This window comes from Equus quagga, chromosome 1 (genome assembly GCF_021613505.1).
Source record: "Equus quagga isolate Etosha38 chromosome 1, UCLA_HA_Equagga_1.0, whole genome shotgun sequence".
NCBI classification, from domain to species: Eukaryota; Metazoa; Chordata; class Mammalia; order Perissodactyla; family Equidae; genus Equus; species Equus quagga.
The window spans coordinates 146,391,911-146,408,874 of record NC_060267.1 but is presented as its reverse complement, the minus strand read 5'-3'; the positions used below and the strand labels follow the sequence as shown (position 1 = coordinate 146,408,874).

Below are 16,964 nucleotides of genomic sequence, written 5' to 3'. Positions count from 1 at the left end.
GTATTATCTCTCTATCATTTTGTGAGTATAGTTTTTATTTCAAACCTTGGAGTCCTAAAATTAATATCACCAAAGCCATTGTGGTAAATGTTCAGCCTCCCACAGCAGAAGGGGGACTTATCTTGTTCCAAGTAGGCAGTAGGTAATTGAATTAGCAAAGAAGGCATTCAAACGTTCTCCAGATTTTCAAACGCAAGGGGCATGTGAATTCAGAGGAGCAGGTGGTAAGTCAGGGGACAGGTCATGTTTACCCAGTTGCCATCAGCTGTGATTGCTGTAACTTGATATGGGAAAGTGGCCCAAGGATGTAACAAAGAACATAAAGTCAATGATTAACAGATAAAAGTGAGTAGACATGAAACACATGTTATTCAAAAATGAACCTATACTGTCTTTAATCCAAGACAATTCAGCAAACATAGTTTTTAGATCAAACTTCACTCAAGACCCACATTGGTGAAGACTCCAAGCGTGGCTTATGGGGAGTCCTGTCGTCATTGAGTTTGTTCCTCTGCTAATTTGATCTTCCATTTCTCTTTTATTGGCTATGTACTGCATTCACGGCAGTGAACTTTGTACATCAAGCCAGGCTTTGGTGACCTTTCCCATTCCTGGAACCCAGCCAGCTGGAGTATGGTCAAGGAATGGGGCTGATGCTGGTAGAAAGGGACCATCTATGCCTTAGCCTGTTAAAAATATATCAGTAATACCGCATTCCTCAGGTGGAAAGTGGTTCCTTAATTTTGAGCCCTGTTAATCCGCCTTCTGAATAACTGCCTTTCCTCTAAGATTGGGCTACAAGACCCTCCGCCATGTCCAAGCCCACCTCTCCTGCCTTGTTTCTGCCCACTACTATCCAGCATTCATCTAATGCTAGAGCCATATTGAATTTCTAGGCTCTCTAGACTCAAGTCTGTTGTTTGTACCTCCCTGATTTTGCATATGCTGTTCCTCTCTGCCTGGAATTACCTTCCCACTTCTCTCTTTACTCTCTTGAGATTTTCTTTGTCCTCTAAGATCCAGCTGCAGTGCCACCTCCTTTAAGTCAAGAATGCAGATCATGACAGGGGCTGACGTGCTGGGAAAGGGAGAAATTTGTAGACAAGATTTGTAATTACAATAGGAGCCCTGCTCTGAGGGCTGTGAAAGGACAAGCAATGAGATGATGAACTGGGTGTGTGTGGAGCAAAGGCTATGCAGCCTGCGTGCAAGAAAGGTGGAGCAGGACAGGGAGCTTCCTGGTGGGGACTTTGGAGATGGTGCTCCTTCCACAGTCAAAGCTTGTAGGTATATAACAGGTTACTTAACCTCTCTGGGGCTCAGTTTTCTTAGCTGTAAAATGGTGAAAATTAAGAAGACCAGATGTCCCAGTTTGCCTAGCACATCCCTGATATATGTCTCTGTCTTGCTATTCTAGCTGGTTGACTCTCCCACTTCACTCTCAGAAATGTCCTGGTTTGGACAATAAATTACATAGTCATCCTACAGATAGCAGTACCTTCTGTGCATGAGTGTTGTAAGGATTCAATGTATGCCATAGCTCTTAGAATCATACCTGATGTTAGCTGGTATTATTCCTATTTATGTCTGAACTCAGTATGGAGATGGGGCCTTAAGCAACTGGAGTTGGTTTCCAGGGTGATACACTTGGAATATGAGACTTAGAAAAGAGATTGGAGGACTTTTCTGGCCCTCCAGTCCTCAGGCCCAGGACAGGGACTGTGTTAGGGCTGCTCCGTTCTGGGACCCTGAGGGAGACCTGTGTCCTTTCTCTCATCTTAGGTCAGCAAACACCTCTGAGGTAACTTGTGCAGGCCCCTCTCCTGTGGCTGCAACATGGAAATGCCCTGTTTCCTCCACCCCTTTATCAGACCCCCACAGCCTGGAGAGTCTTTAGTAAAAGCTCTAGACATTCCTTTGAATGGTAACATTCAAAATGAAGGGTGGATTCACCTTTTCAGTATCACGTCTGTGGAATCGGCCCTGATGCATACTTTGAACCCAGTATTTCATGAAGCAAGGTTTTGCCAGACCATCTAGAGTGTACAGGGGGCACTTCATCCTAAGGCAGGCCTGGGACCTCGGAGGCTTCTGACCATGAAGCCTCTCCTGACCGAGGCTGACCCGGACTCTTCTACCACATGATATCCACATTCTCCTTGGGCTCCTGACAGTTTCCCAAGTCACCACCTTCTCTTGGTTTCAACTTGCACAATGTTTTCTTTGGGGTTGAGGCATGGGGAGGAGGAGAGGCCAAATACCAACAAAAAACCCTCAATAGCTGCCTTGGCAGAAATAAGCCTTGACACTGAGGCCCGCATCCTCTTGTCCTCTTTTGTGTGTTTGGTAAAGTTCTTTCATTCACATTCCAATAGACATGGGCCTCATCCAGCTCCCAGAGGTCCAAGAAGATAAGCAGCCATGTTATGGGAAGCATTTGGACTCAGATAGTTTGGAAAATAGATGGGAAGTGAGTGGGTAGAGATGAGCAGGGGGCAATGGCCACAGAGTCCTTGGCCAGCCAAGAAACAAAGCTTTGGACATTAGCACTGTGGTGCTTAGATTATCTACAATGCAAGGAGAAAACATTACTTCCCTTGATTTTGAGCAAAGAGGGTGGTTAAAACCAAGTTGTGGGGGGGGGGGGGTGGATGGTCAGCAATTGCTTATCTACGTAATGGGAGATTAGGTGATCCCACGCTCTAATTAAAATGCACAGATAGTCCTCAAAGAGTGGAATTAGCAACTGAAGACAACCTTAGTGACCACATTGGCTACCATCCTAATTTTACACATGAGGAAACTGAGGCCCTAGAGACCTGAACTGGCACAGCTGTTAGGAGGCAGAGCTAGGGCTGAAGCCCAGGTCCATCGAGTTCATCAAGGCCATCTGTGCCACAGGATTCCTGCACTGGGTTCTACTTGCTGCCAACAACCAGTCACATGACTGTGGACAAATCATGGAACTCGGAGCCTCTGGTTCCTTATCTGTCAACTGAGGCCACAGGACCGCATGGGCTTGGAGCTGCCTTCCAGAAACAACATTCCAGGATGCTCTGTTCCCCTTCCAGCCTGAGACAGCACAGAGTGGCCTGGCCTCCCAGCCAGCAGGCACTTTTATCTCTCATGGTCTGGGGAGGAGTTGTTTTATTGCTCAGTGGCAGAAATGGGTCAGGATGGAGGACTCTGGGATTCCTAGGCTTCTAGGCTCATGGTCCCTTCCCTTTGACTGGGGTAAGAACAGGAAGGAATGGTTTCCCTCTGCCTCCACCCCTCGATGATTCCCCCACCCTATCCCCATCCTCAGCCTCCATGCCTGAGAGGCAGGGAAATGGTTACAAACATCTCTGGAGCTGGATGGCCTGCACTCCAGCCCACTCTGCCACCTGCCAGCTGGAGGACCTGGCCTCCCCTGACCTCTCAGTTTCTCCATCTGTAAAATGGGCATAGTAATGGCACTCCTCTCAGTAGACTGAGGACTGAATGAGCTAAAATATTTAAAACACTCAGAGCCTGGCACACAGTGAGGGCTGAACAAGTGTTGGATATTATTGTGGTTATCGCATACATGTCTGTCTGATGCACACAAAAATCCCTCCCCTTGATGACCCTGGCCAGGGACTGAGCTGCTCAGCTTTGGCTGAGAGAGAGTCTACAATGAGATTAGCTGGTCCCAATCAGACCCGTGCAACACTAAGCAACCTTCAATCTCCTTTTGAAAGAGGACCACCCTGAACCTTCCAGGAAAACGTCCTTTTCGCCGATTGAAGTGATTCCCATGTAACCACAGTCAGGAGCACAACTGGCTGAGATTTTCATTCACCACAGACTCAGTCTCAGCTTCCCTTCTCCAGATTCCACTGGGGCAGATCAGATTTCACATCGGATCACATCACATCATCATCATCACCATGTTCACAGGCTGCCCAAGCCTCCCAAAGGCGAAGAGGAAAATGAAGCTCTGAGCCATGTCTCTGCCCCACAGGGTTGGCACTGAGGCTTCAGTTGCTTCTCACCCCCTTGGCCGGCCATTCCAGCTCCCTGCCCTTCTGTGCTGGCGTCGTGTGAGGTTGACAGCGCCAGGCTCCTCACACCCTAGGCATGATGGTGAAACTGACTGAGGTGGGGCTCTGCTCCCACACTTCTCCCTGCCTGGAAACTCAAAGCACCAGTTTGCAGAGCCAGGAGGAACTCTGTGCCATCCTTGATTTTAATTAGGGATGGATGCATCCTGCAAGGCCCAGAGGTTCTGTTTCTCTAAACCCAGACCAAATGTGTTTGCGTGGCCAGGCCTGGTCATCTTAACATAGGAATGTGAATGCCACAGGGCTGGAGAAGGACCATCTTTCCAGTGGCCTTTCAGCAAATGTCCATTCCAAAAGACAAACGGGGAAAATGGAGACCCACATGCTTCAGAGTGAAAAATGGTTGGAATTAAGAACATGAGCACGCACAATTTCTCAAATGCTGGAAGACTGTAAATGTTTTCCATCCACGATGTGTTGTATAGGCCTGAATAGAGGGCAGCCCCAAATAATCCAATCCCCCATTTCCCTAAGGAGGTAAATTTAACAGACTTTTTCCCAGCTTAGTAAGAATCAGAACTGTGGTTACCTTTTGGGTGGGGGATGGCGGTTGACTGAAAAGGGACAAGAAGGACATGTTCTGTACCTTCACTGAGGTGGTAGTTATGTGGGTGATTTCTGTCAAAATTCATCAAATTATTCCATTAAGATCTGTACATTTTAGTGAATGTAAACTTTACCTCAATAAAAAAAAGTTAGAAAAATAAGTAGTCATCTACTTATATTTAACCTAATCATGTAGTTGCTTACTTAAAATTATGTAAAAATGTATTACTTTCCATTCACACATTTCATAAAATGATTTTATGCAAATATGCATCTTTTGAAATCCATGTATCTCATTACTAAGCCGTTTTTTCAGTCAACAGTTTTCCAAAATGTATCATCTTCAGATCATCTAATTTATTTGAAATGCGGAGCATTTTAAGTCTTTGTTTGATGCTGAAATTTTATTGCAAGACACAAATACCTATTTGTATAATATTTCAGTGGTTGTTTTTCTCAGTTGTCTTGCAAGTGATTATTCGTGATCCTCACTGTATGAGCAATTTATGTTTTGCTTTCTAACATGAACTTTAAAATATTACTCACAATTTACAACAAGTGCACCCCAGGAATAATCACCAAATCTCTGTTAAATTTCATTGCCTCCTTTCCATTAATCCCCTCTAGTGACCTCTCAAAGCTTCAAAAGTCAACATTGACTGAGACCAGTTCTGGCTAATGTGTCTTCCCAGATTTTGTGGTTCAGATAAACCAATTGAGAGTACCAAATTATGAGATGCTTTTAAGAATAGTAAGTCCCAAACTGTGAGAGATTTGTAAAGGCGACACTCTCTTTTCTAAAACTTAATTTGAGGAAATAAACTTTCATCTTATTTATTTTCAGGCATATATAGCAAATCCTGGCATGTATTCAGACCGAAGATAAAAAAGAGATTAATTTAGCAAATTTGAGGGTCTTGTTTTATAGTTCATTAAAAGATTAGCATTGTTAGCTTAAGTTAGAAGTTTCTTTATGTAAAAATTTTAAAATAAATCTTAATGAGAAGTTGAAACATTCTTGAACAAACTCAAACACACTATATTTTACTCAAGGGCATTAAAGATAGGAGGGTTCAGTTTAAACAGATGATTCTGGTTAGAAATGGGATTATAAACACAGTCCTAAATTATGAATTACTAATTATTAATTTTGCAACTTGACCTTGAGTCATGTCCAGTCTTCAGCTATAACCAATGTGATATGATGATATATAAAGAAGACTTCGTTTTTTCAACAGTTTCTCAATTTAGGCATCAGAAATTGTATTGTTCTTGAAGAAATCCATTTGGAAGACTGTAGACTCTTGTTTTGTTTTTAATGTTGCTGTTGCTTAGCCGATTTGGTGCCAGAAGCAAAATCAGATAACTCACCAAGAGCTCACTGGGCATATAAGCTCCATATATGGCTCAGTGTGGTGGTGGCTGACCGACTGTTTTTTTTGGTACCAGAACCCTGTTTTAAATGACATTATATGTGATTGATGCCCTAGTTTGGAGCAGAGATGGGCAGTCATGCTGGATGCCCCTTCTCCTTTCTAGGGAGACTAATATGGGGCTTCACAGCACTCTAGGGGAACACAGTTTGAGACCCTCTGGCAGTGGACCATGCATAAAGGCTTGATCTCAGGAGACCTGGGTTCTGGACTCTGTGATTGTTGGCAAGTGATTTAGCCTGAGTCTCATTTTCCTCATCTGGACAAAGAACATGAATGCTCCTCTCAGACAGTTGCTGTAAGGATCTTTGTAAATGTGCTTTGGAAACCATGAAGTGTAAGGTTTATTTTGTTCCTCAGGTCTTACTGTTTCCCAGTCCCATCTCATTTCCTAGTCTCATCTGAATTATTTAAGAACTTAGGATCCACATTTTCTATTATTTGGCCTTGTTAATGCTACTGCTTCTGCCTTTCAGCTTTTCAGCCCTTATTATCCACCAGAGAATGGGCAAGGGGGAAAAGTTGACTTTGGGCTCTACTGGCATCACCTCTCCAATCAGGGATTCCAGGCTCATCAGCCATTCTTGGGACGGACCACTCTGATAGATTTCTTTTCATTTTCAGGTGGGCCAAGAGAAAGGAAACTGTTCTTTCCAGAAAAACCCAACCCCCTGCATCATCCCTCAAGAACAAGAAAATATCTTCCATACGATATTTGCTTTTTTCACAAAATCTGGAAGAAAAGTCTTGGTGAGAATTTGCTTACTGGTTGGGTTAAAATGGGTGGTCCTCACTAGGAAGTCTGAGGTGAGAGGCCGGTTTTCTATTTGGCATTTGTGATTTCCCAAATCTGGTTTTAATCAATCGGCTTATGAAGTCACAAGGACTGTAGTAAACTCCTATTTTTCAGCCTGAGATTTCTATCAAAGTGTTAAATTTACATTCCAAATTCCGTTGCCTGGCAAAGAGGAATGGTGGCTTGGCAACCCACAAAGCACAAAGTAAAACACGTCTCCAACTAGGCTGAATCTAATCAAGAGTGATGGTTCTTGTACAACTACCTTGGAAAACTGTTGGGCAATATTTACTAAATCTAAACGTGTCTATACTGTCTGACCCAGCAATTCCACTTATGACACAGCAATACCACTTGAGGTATATCCCCAAGAGAAATCAGTACTTGTGTCTCCCAAAAGACGTGGACAAGAATGTTCACAGCAATCTTTCTATAGCCAAAAGCTGGAAATGATCCAAATATCCATCAACAGAAGACTGAGTAAACAATTGTGGTGTATCCATACACTGAAATATTACGGAGAAATAAAAAATCACTACACACAGCAACATGAATGAACCTCACAGACATAATATTTCATGAAAGACGCTAGAGACAAAAGGATACATATTGTAATGTTTCACTCATATGGAGTCTAGAAATAGCAAAGCTATCAGTGTCAGTGGAGGTCAGCAGCGTGGTTACTTTTAGAGGAAGATCAGCAGGAGGGGGCATGAGGGAACCTGCTTAGGTCCTGGAAATGTTCTGCGTCTTGATCTAGGTATAAACATGTAGAAACATATCAAGATGGACACTTTAAGATTTATTGTTTACTACACAAGTTATACCTCAATTTTTTTAAGAAGTGAAGGTATTAAAGATGGAATCGTACTGCTTTTCCACAGCCTCCTTTCCCCCATATCTTTGATTATATCTCTTCAGCTCCTTATTTTGGCCTATACACATCTCATTCACATGTTCTTCCTCACTCTTTTTCCTGTAGAACAAGTGGGACTGTTTGCCACTCGGAAGATTGGGATTTTTTTACTTAGATAGTACTGATGATACAACTATTTTTAAGAGTCCTTAGAACTGTTAGATATAGTGATAACTAGTTGTTTGACAGATGCAACTCTGTGTCTGGTTGAAAATTTTACCCTTCGGGTGAAACATCATGAAGATATGTATATACGTTTCGGATCCTATGATACAAAATAGAAGAATTCCTCTTTTGTAACTTAAATTTGGAATTTAGGTTTCTATTGCTAATTAATGTGTTCTCTTGGTGAAGCATATATTTTTGTTTACTCCTGTGACTTCTTAGCCCTCTAATTGGCCCTACCTAAAAAAAATGGGCATAAAAGTGTATTTGCCCCTGCACAGGAAGAAGTTACATAATGTAGGAAATACATCTTGTGTTCAAAACTCATAAGATGAATGTGTTCGGAATGAGTAAATGTGTTTCTTTTTAAAAACAATTATTTCTCCGTGAGAAATCCAATTTTTTGGTCGGATAAACCAGTAAGGTCCCTTCTCCCAGTTGCTCCACTTGCAGACATCTTCTGGTGCACACCCGGTGGGCAAGCCCTTGATTGCCCTCTGGTGGTAAGAAGGAATGATTGCATCTTCTGTGGATTTCATCTGCCTGGAATTGCCTTAGTCGCCAGAATAGAAGCTCATGGAGCCCTCTGTTTTATAAATTGCCATGGATTTATCTTTGTTCTTAATATCGTTTGCTGATTTTCTGATTTTTCTTCTCAGGACTGTGAAAAACCAGGAATTTCTTGCCTAACAATGCACTGTAACCTTAGTGCACTTGCTAAAGAAGAAAGTCGTACTATAGATATTTACATGCTGCTGAACACAGAAATATTGAAGAAGGTAAGTCCCATGGAACTGCACTCCTGGGGTTCATTTAAAAGGATTTGAATTGGTTTCCTCATGAAACTCTGCCTGCCCCTTTTAAAACTTTCCTGGCAAGTACCATTGGTAATTCTGATGCTGGAGGATGGCAGGGAAAAATACTAGACCCTTGCCATTCGAAGTGTAGTCTGAGGATCAGCAGGACCAGCATCACCTGGGAGTTGTTAGAAATGCAGAATCTTAGACTCCACCCCAGACTTACTGAATCAGCATCTTCATTTTAACAAGCTCCCTAGGTGTTGTGTTTGCACGTTTAAGTTTCTCAGACTTTAGCTTGCATTGGAATCACCTGGAGACATTATTAAAACACAGATTCCTGCAGGTGGAGTCTGAGATTCTGTAGTTCTGACAAGCTCCCAGGTGATGCCAATACTGCTGGTCTGAGGACTGCATTTTAGATCTGTTTGGCAAACCTTTTCTATAAAGGGCCAGTAGTAAATATTTTAGGCTTTATGGGCCATGAGTCTCTTGCTCAGCTCTGCCATTATATTGTGAAAGCAGCCATAGATAATACTCACACAAATGGGCATGGCTGTGTTCCAATAAAACTTTATTTACGAAAACAGGCAAAGGGCCAGATTTGACCCATGGGTCATAGTTTGCTAACCCCTTGCTTCAGAGAAGTCCAACTTTTGAACCTCAGGTCACTTTGCTAGTTATCAAAATGACTTTATCAAAGTTTATCAAAAATGATTTATAAAAAAATACCTCAGTTATTGAATTGGTGGCCCTTAAAAAAATCATACAGGATCTGGCCCCGTGGCCGAGTGGTTAAGTTCGTGCTCTCTGCTTCGGCAGCCCAGGGTTTCGCCAGTTTGGATCCTGGGCGCAGACATGGCACCGCTCGTCAGGCCATGCTGAGGCGGCGTCCTGCACAGCACAGCCAGGAGGACCTTCAACTAGAATATACAACTACATACTGGGGGGCTTTGAGGAGAAGAAGAGCCACACACACACAAAAATCATACAAATCCACTAAGATTTATTTTAACATAAGAACTGCTAAGTATGAAAGGCCACATCCAACGAGATGCTTTAAAAATAATCACAGGTGAAGATAAAACAAAATATGCTTGTTAGCCACAGAGATTCTATTTATTTTCCTTGGGGAAAAACCAAATGTGTTAGTCCATATAAACGTGTCAGTATATGAATGAATATCCTTAGAAAAGTCATTCCAATGTTATTTTTCAGTTAGGCATGGCAGTAACACGCTGATCTGAGAAGTCACAGGCACTGGAAGGTATGGGATGTTTTACCCACTTTCCATCTGTAGCTGGTGCAGCCCCCACACACCCGTGGAGAGAGGTGCACAATTCTGCTTTCCCCGATTGCCTTTGGTGGGAAACTGGTTTGGGGCAAGTTGGGCTCACGCAGCAGTGATTCCCCGTTGTACCTCTCCCTTACAAAAGGACAGTGTTGGGAGAGGACCAGGCATGAATTAGAGCACCACTGGCATCCTGCGACCCCAGAAGGGAGTCTAGAAGGCCTGCATCACAGGAAGTGCCTTCCTGGCATGGGTGCCCAGGTCAGACTGAGGGACTATGAGTCTGTATGCTCACCCATCCTGTTCACCTTCTTGACAAATGGCTCTGATGACAGTTTTATTCCCCATGCCACACTTTCCACTGTCGACAGAGCCCTGATTATGGCACTGATGGTGGAAAGCCAGTCTGACTTCTCCTTCACCATCAACCCAGATGGCTGCTGCTTGCACTTCAGTCATTTGTGCTTCATTTAACTGCAAGGCCTCAAGCCTTCCTTGTACACAGCTCTGTGGCCTGGTCTTCTGCATCTCTCTCTCTCAGTGATCAATAGTGACCCTTTGCCAAGGAACATGTCCCACCTATGCTGTCCCCATGGGCTATCCAGCCCAGTCTGCACCCCAAGAGAGGAGAAAGCCGTGGGAGTGTCATATGTGGGTGTTGGAGGATCATTCTCCCTGAAAGGACCCTTTCAGCAGAAACCAGAAGTTCCAGGTACAGAGGCAAGCCTAGAATAAGGCTGACCTGGAAGCCAGTTGGGGCCCCAGCTGCTCCTGGAGCTTGAAATGCTGGTTGGTCCCCTGAAGTCAGCCACGACCTCCCTTGGGGAGTGGAGCACGAGATGGCTCCAGGAATCCTCCCAGCCTCCCTAAGGATGTGGAGCAGCGCCAGCCTTGTGGTTTGCCTGGGCCTACAGTTGTGTTTGTTTTCCTTAGACCTCAAAATCCAGTCCCAGATGAGGGAATTTGAGGTTCTATTGTTTTGACCTTAACAAATTTTCATTTGAAATGTAGGATCTGATTTTTTAGATTATCAGAGGATTCGGATTTCTTTGAAAGTGTTCTTCTTCTACAAGCACTGGGGCCTGTCCTGTGGCAGACTCCTCATCTGCTCAGCCTTTAACTTTGACAATTATCATAATCATCTCATCGTTGTTGTTATTATTGTCAATATTAATATTCCAAGATGAAGATGATGATGATGATTATCCAAGATTGGAAATACAGTATATCCTGACACATAAAACCACAAATTTGCAAAACCATTAAATTCGTAAAAGATTGTTTGCATACAAAATTATTTACTGCTTAATGTGAGCTAACTGGAGCAGTTCCTTTGAGTGACAAGCTTCCCAGAAGCACTTAAAATGTGTTTTATTGCTGTCTTAAAAAAGAACAATAATTAGTGCCTACTTCCCAGGTAAATATACAAAGTGGCCTCCCTGTGCATCCTCCCGGGAAGGTCTTTGTGGTTTTTTTGGCAGAAATGAGCAGAGGGCCCCCTCAGAACTGTTTTCTATAGAAAAAGTCCTCCACTTTCATTGTTTTGAGTAGATTTAGCGAGAAGTGGGTCAAAGCTGGCATCTGGTATATACAGTCACATGCTGCATAACAACATTTCAGTCAACAACGGACCTCATAAGATTAGTATCATATAGCCTAGGTGTGTAACAGGCTCTACCATCTAGGTTTGTGTAAGTACCCACTGTAATGCTCACGCGATGATGAAATCGCCTAACGATGCATTTCTCAGAACGCATCCCCATCATTGAGAGAGAAGTGACTGTACTTCCTTGCGTGGCAGGCAGGCTGAGTAAATGTGGGTGGACACACTACAGGATACCCTGCTGGCAGAGTCCCAGCCACACCCACAGGTGGGAGGCCAAATGCTCCAGTTGTCTGTCCTGCGTTTCCACGACAGAAGCCGGGCTGCCTCTCCATTCGGCAGTCAGTGCAGCACCACCGATTCCACCGGCTTGAGCTTCTGACTCTTCCCTAAGCCATAGTTTTGCCAACCCCTGTCTTTTTCCAAATTTCTTCTCCATCCCTGCCTTGGAGCTGTTTTCTCATTATCTAGATTAGTGGCTTTGAATGTGAGCCCACGCTAAGGCTTCTGACTGCATCTGGCCGATGGCGTCTTCCTGAGTGTTGGATGTGCCCACTCCCACCCCAGTCCTCTTTCTCCTCAGGTCATCGCCTAATTTATAAGCCAGATGCTGCACCCATTCTCATCTTTCCACTAGGTGCCCTCTTTCCATGTTAGATGGTTTTGACCCCAAAACAGTTTCATTTAAGAACAGAGTTAAAAGTAACTCATGTGAAGGGTTTGAGGGTTGTGGGCAGGGCAGGAAGATGCTTGAGAAATACACATCAGATGCCTGCTGTGGAATACCAGGTCTGGATTTGTTGGATACAATTGAATGGTTTTATTCTCTACTTTTTGTGAATATGTCAATATCAATATCCAAATATCTGGCTCTTACCACTTGGAAACCACAGCACACGAGCTTGCATGTGTTGAAGGTTGGCAAAACTCCACAGTTTTTCAGCATCTACCATGATATGAAAGAATTCTCAAGAGAGAGACTAGAAATCTGTGTGTGTGGGTGCCTGGGATGAGGAGGTATCTAGTTCAGTAATAAAATTTTTGTCTGGTCTGCATGGAATCTTGGAATTTCAGTTCTGCCTGGTACCTCAAGGTCCAGCCATTGTTATTGAAAAATCTTACCACTGTAAGATCGTTGTGTTGTTTTCTCCACAGGACAGTTCATCTGTCATTCAGTTCATGACCCGTGCCAAGGTGAAGGTGGATCCAGCCCTAAGGGTGGTGGAGATAGCCAATGGCAACCCAGAAGAGATAGCGGTGAGTCAGCCACCCCTGGGACAGCCCTCTCAGAGGGTGAGGGAATCTGGGTGACTTGGTGCTGGAATTTGAGGGTAAAGACATTCTCTGAGCCAAGATATTGGCTTTGTGGTAGACCGAAGATCGTGCCTGCCTTGGCTTCCAGGCCCCCGTGGAGAACTTCTGTGGTCTGCTCTTGTTGTGATAGCATTGTTCTTAAGGATGCGACTATTATGTGAAAGCTCCCTACTGTGATTGACCAAAGGAAAAACAGTCTGGAAGTACCCTTGACAGGGGTTGGATTTCCACTCTGAAGCCAAGACTATTTTTATCTTTTTGAGACCTTTCCCTGAAACCTCATCTGCTTTCCCAATCACATTGCTCCATTGATAAACACTGGGTATTTCAAAAACAAGTTGTTTGAATAACTTAAAGAGGTCACATCCAAATTGCCAAGTCCTAAAACCTTCTCTTTCATTCTTTATCTACCCCCCTGTCCTCCATAAAGTGCAGTTGGCATGCAGGCCTCAGAGACATGGGAGGGTGCCACAACCAGAGGCTTGGATGTGGGGGTGTGGGCAAGCCTGGAGGGAAAGTGGAATTGTACTGCCTTTTATTGTTTTTCAGGGGTAGGGAGGCTCATCGTTTGACCCCCACATTCAGATCCTAGGCAGACAGAAAGAGGAGACAGCAGTCCGTGAACTGGTTTGGCCAATGAGCTGTGTAATCATGCTCCCTTTTTGCATCTCCTCCCTTGGAATTTATCTTTTCTCAAAGGAGACTTTACTCTCTCTTGAAAGAGTCAGTGTTGCAGTGGAAAATTTAGAAAAGTGATAAATTCACAAAGATTATTTACTTATAAAGAAAAGATTAACTTATTTTCTGATAACAGTGGGGACACCACATGTCTAAATGTTAGGGTGGAGATTCACCCAAAGCCCACTGTTGTAAGACCCTGGTTGGGGAGGGTTCCTATAGAAAATAAATCTCTGGGGACCTCAATGAAATGTCAATCCTGTTCCTATTTATGGTGAGCAAGAGACAAGAACATCAGCTAGCACAGAATGAATATGAATCCGTGAGTGGTGAGGGATGTTAAAGCTGCACCAGGGCTTGGGCATTTCATACTCAGTGCAGGTAAGAACTGTCAGATGTAGACCTTTCCTCCTCTGTTCACATTGAGAAATGGTTCAAGCAGTGATTTTAATTATTGAAACTGAATGGGATGAAATAGAATGATGCTGGAGTCATTCACTATGTAGGGTCCGTTCTTCTGGCAAGCCAAATATTTGGAGTTGGCTTTTGCCTTTTCCTCCCTACTTGTCCATTTCACTGCTAATTCAGGCCTTCACCTGAGAAGTGAGGGAGAATGGTGATTCACTCCTCCTTGTCATAACTCCGGTTAAAAAGTTGAATGAAATACACGCCCAACATGAGAGGTTTAGAATGTTCTGGTAGACCACCGTCTCCCCACTTAAGAGCTAATGGAAATAATTAACAGGTTTCCTACAGGTGGAATGCCTTGTGTAGATGAAAAAAAAATGTATCACTGGGCACATTGCCTTCAATTGGAACACTGAGCTGTGGGATCCAGGAAGACATTGCTTAACATCCCATTGTTGGATTCTGAGTCATCTGTACACCCCCAAAATACCATTTCCGTTAATTACTGTTCCATTTTGAGCACGATGGCCATATTTTCATTATCAAGAGTTCTTTGGAGGAAACCCTCATTTCAACTGATTTTTTCCAGTACTCCCAAGAAAAAAGTAACACCCATCAGAATTCCACAACTCCCCCTTCTCCCTCCTTTCCATGACTTTGCCTTTTCAGTCGATGAGCTAAGATGAAGTTCTGCAATCTGTTCTCAACTTTCCTGGCAAAAAAACTCTGAGTAGGAAGATTTGCCTTTTTAGAGCAAACGTGTTCTTCCCTGCGTGATTCCTCTGAATGCCTGGCTCTCTGTCAACCGTCCATCTGAGGGGAAATTTCCATAGAGGCTAGCCACCAAATTTAAATCAGGCAAAATTTCACAAGATTTTAGATTAGGCACCAAATTTTTATGGCCTTGGAAGGAATAGGAAATGTTCTTGCAGCTGGTATCGAGCAGGGTGTGGGTGTGAACAGGAGAACAGTCAGATTTTTAACCACCTAAAGTGTACCTGGTGGTAAATTTAACTGATAGGGAAATTAAATAATTTTCCTGTGACTCTTTGTATTTTTTATTTTTATGCCATGGTATGAAGTGCTTTACAGAGCATTTGGGTGAATACCTATAAATGTGTAATAGATTCTTGAGACATTTGCCCTGTTTATTAATCAATAGATCGGGGGTACTTCCGGGTGAGTGTGAGCATTTGTCCAAGACCAAGCACACCAAGTTTCCCTGGCTTTGTGTAGATCCAAACCTGAGAATTCCAGGTGAGACCTGTGGGCCTGCATTTGGTGCTGGTTGCCAGGTGTCAATAATATGTTGGATTTCTATTCAACCCAACCCTTCTTACTTTTCAGGGAGAGTTACCAACAACTGAGGCTTGAAACTCCCCCAAAGCAAACCAATAATCTACGGAATCAGCTCTGTTACTGCGAGCCACGGCCCCAGACTCCCTTCTCAGGCTGGTTGGGAAACTTGTATGAATTACGTAGCAAACCTATTTTCTTGATATTTGAGAATCTCAGAATATATGATAAACACATAAATCCACAGATGAATAAGTCAGTCATTGCCTTGTGGAGCACGCAGCAGGCAGGAGGGACTGGCTCTCATTTCGACAGAATCAGAATGGATTAGAAGGATGTCTGGTTGCTCTCAGAATTGCCGGGAAGGCTGGAGAACCAGACTGTGGATATGAGAGGAATCAAGAAACCTGGGGCCAGGACGACAGGCTCAGTCAGGCCACAGGAAGAGCCTGGCATGGTGACCTGGACACAATTGTCCCTCGCTTCTCTCAGCCTCTTGTCCTAGGAAGAGCCTCTCACTGGCTGAGATTAGGTACCTGTCACCCGGGGACCAGGCACCCCAGGGAGAGCAGGTCGCTGGCCTTTTCAGCTATTGTAGCATAGCCTCCCCCTCACCCTGAGATTCACACAGAGGAAGATTCCCCAGCACTGGAAGGGGTTCAATTCTAGTCTGCTAAAAAGTGACAAATGTCCGCTCCGTGTGCTTCTCTAATTCGGAGGGTCAGTATCGGGCCAGCTAACCCTTGGCTTTTCTTAGGGCTCCCATCTGAGCAGAGTACCTGTTCAATCATTTAGAGGACTTTGTTGCTGGTAACTTCCTGGGCACGCTGCAGCCTTAATGAGAGAGCAGAGAAATCTTTGTCCAAAGATGGTTGAGGAGTGTTTGTGCTTTTTGCTTTGTTTTGTTTTGTTTTGTTTTGTTTTAAGAAATAATGTGCTTGAATGAGCAATGGTTCCTTGCTGACTTGACACGGCAAATGTTTGGGGCCTTTCCCCTTCTGCCATGGGAACCGAATATCCAGAGATGTGTTCATCTCCCTCATGCAGCCCACTGCCATCGGCATCCCTTACCCTGCAGAGGGGAAGACAGGTCATAATTTTAACAAGTCCCCGGAGATTCCGCTGTGCCCTTCCTGGAGTAGAACCACTAAACCTCTTCCTCTAGTGAGCAAATGGCCTCTGATGCTTGGGGAGAAGAAGGGACTTGCCCAAGATCTCACAGACTGAGCCAAGGACAGTGTCTAGAATTCTTGACTCCCAGCCTGGTGTTCCTTCCCCATCTCCCCTGCAGGCCCTCAGGCTCATGGGAAGCACTGAGCCTTCTTGGATGAGAGGGCCTGGACAAAGGCAGAATATCCAGTTTGGAAAAGAAAGAATTGACTTGTTTTAAAGAATCTCTGTTAAAACTTACCAGGTGTCCTTGGAGTCCAGCCAGCTCCTTCGGGCTGGACCTGGCTCTTCTCACCCCAGTTGGGGCTTTCCCTCCTCAGTCTGAATCAGACACCGGAATGAAGACTGTATCCAGGCTCTCACTTCCAAATGAACCTGCCCCGTCAAGCACTAATTGCTCAGGACAGCAAGTTCCAGCTTCAATTTCTCTGAAGCCATTTAGGTTCAATTCCCGGTCTTGGCCCTT

The 16,964-nt window shown here is 44.1% G+C and overlaps 1 protein-coding gene across 1 annotated transcript in view; it reads left to right on the top strand.

The window, feature by feature from the left end:
- The window catches only part of ITGA9 (integrin subunit alpha 9), a 330,548-nt gene that overhangs the window by 287,374 nt on the left and 26,210 nt on the right, over positions 1-16,964 (top strand). Inside the window, exons 24-26 of the mRNA XM_046668517.1 lie at positions 6,689-6,814; positions 8,601-8,720; positions 12,788-12,889. Of these exons, the coding sequence (XP_046524473.1) occupies positions 6,689-6,814; positions 8,601-8,720; positions 12,788-12,889 (348 nt within the window). The remainder of the gene's footprint in view (positions 1-6,688; positions 6,815-8,600; positions 8,721-12,787; positions 12,890-16,964) is intronic.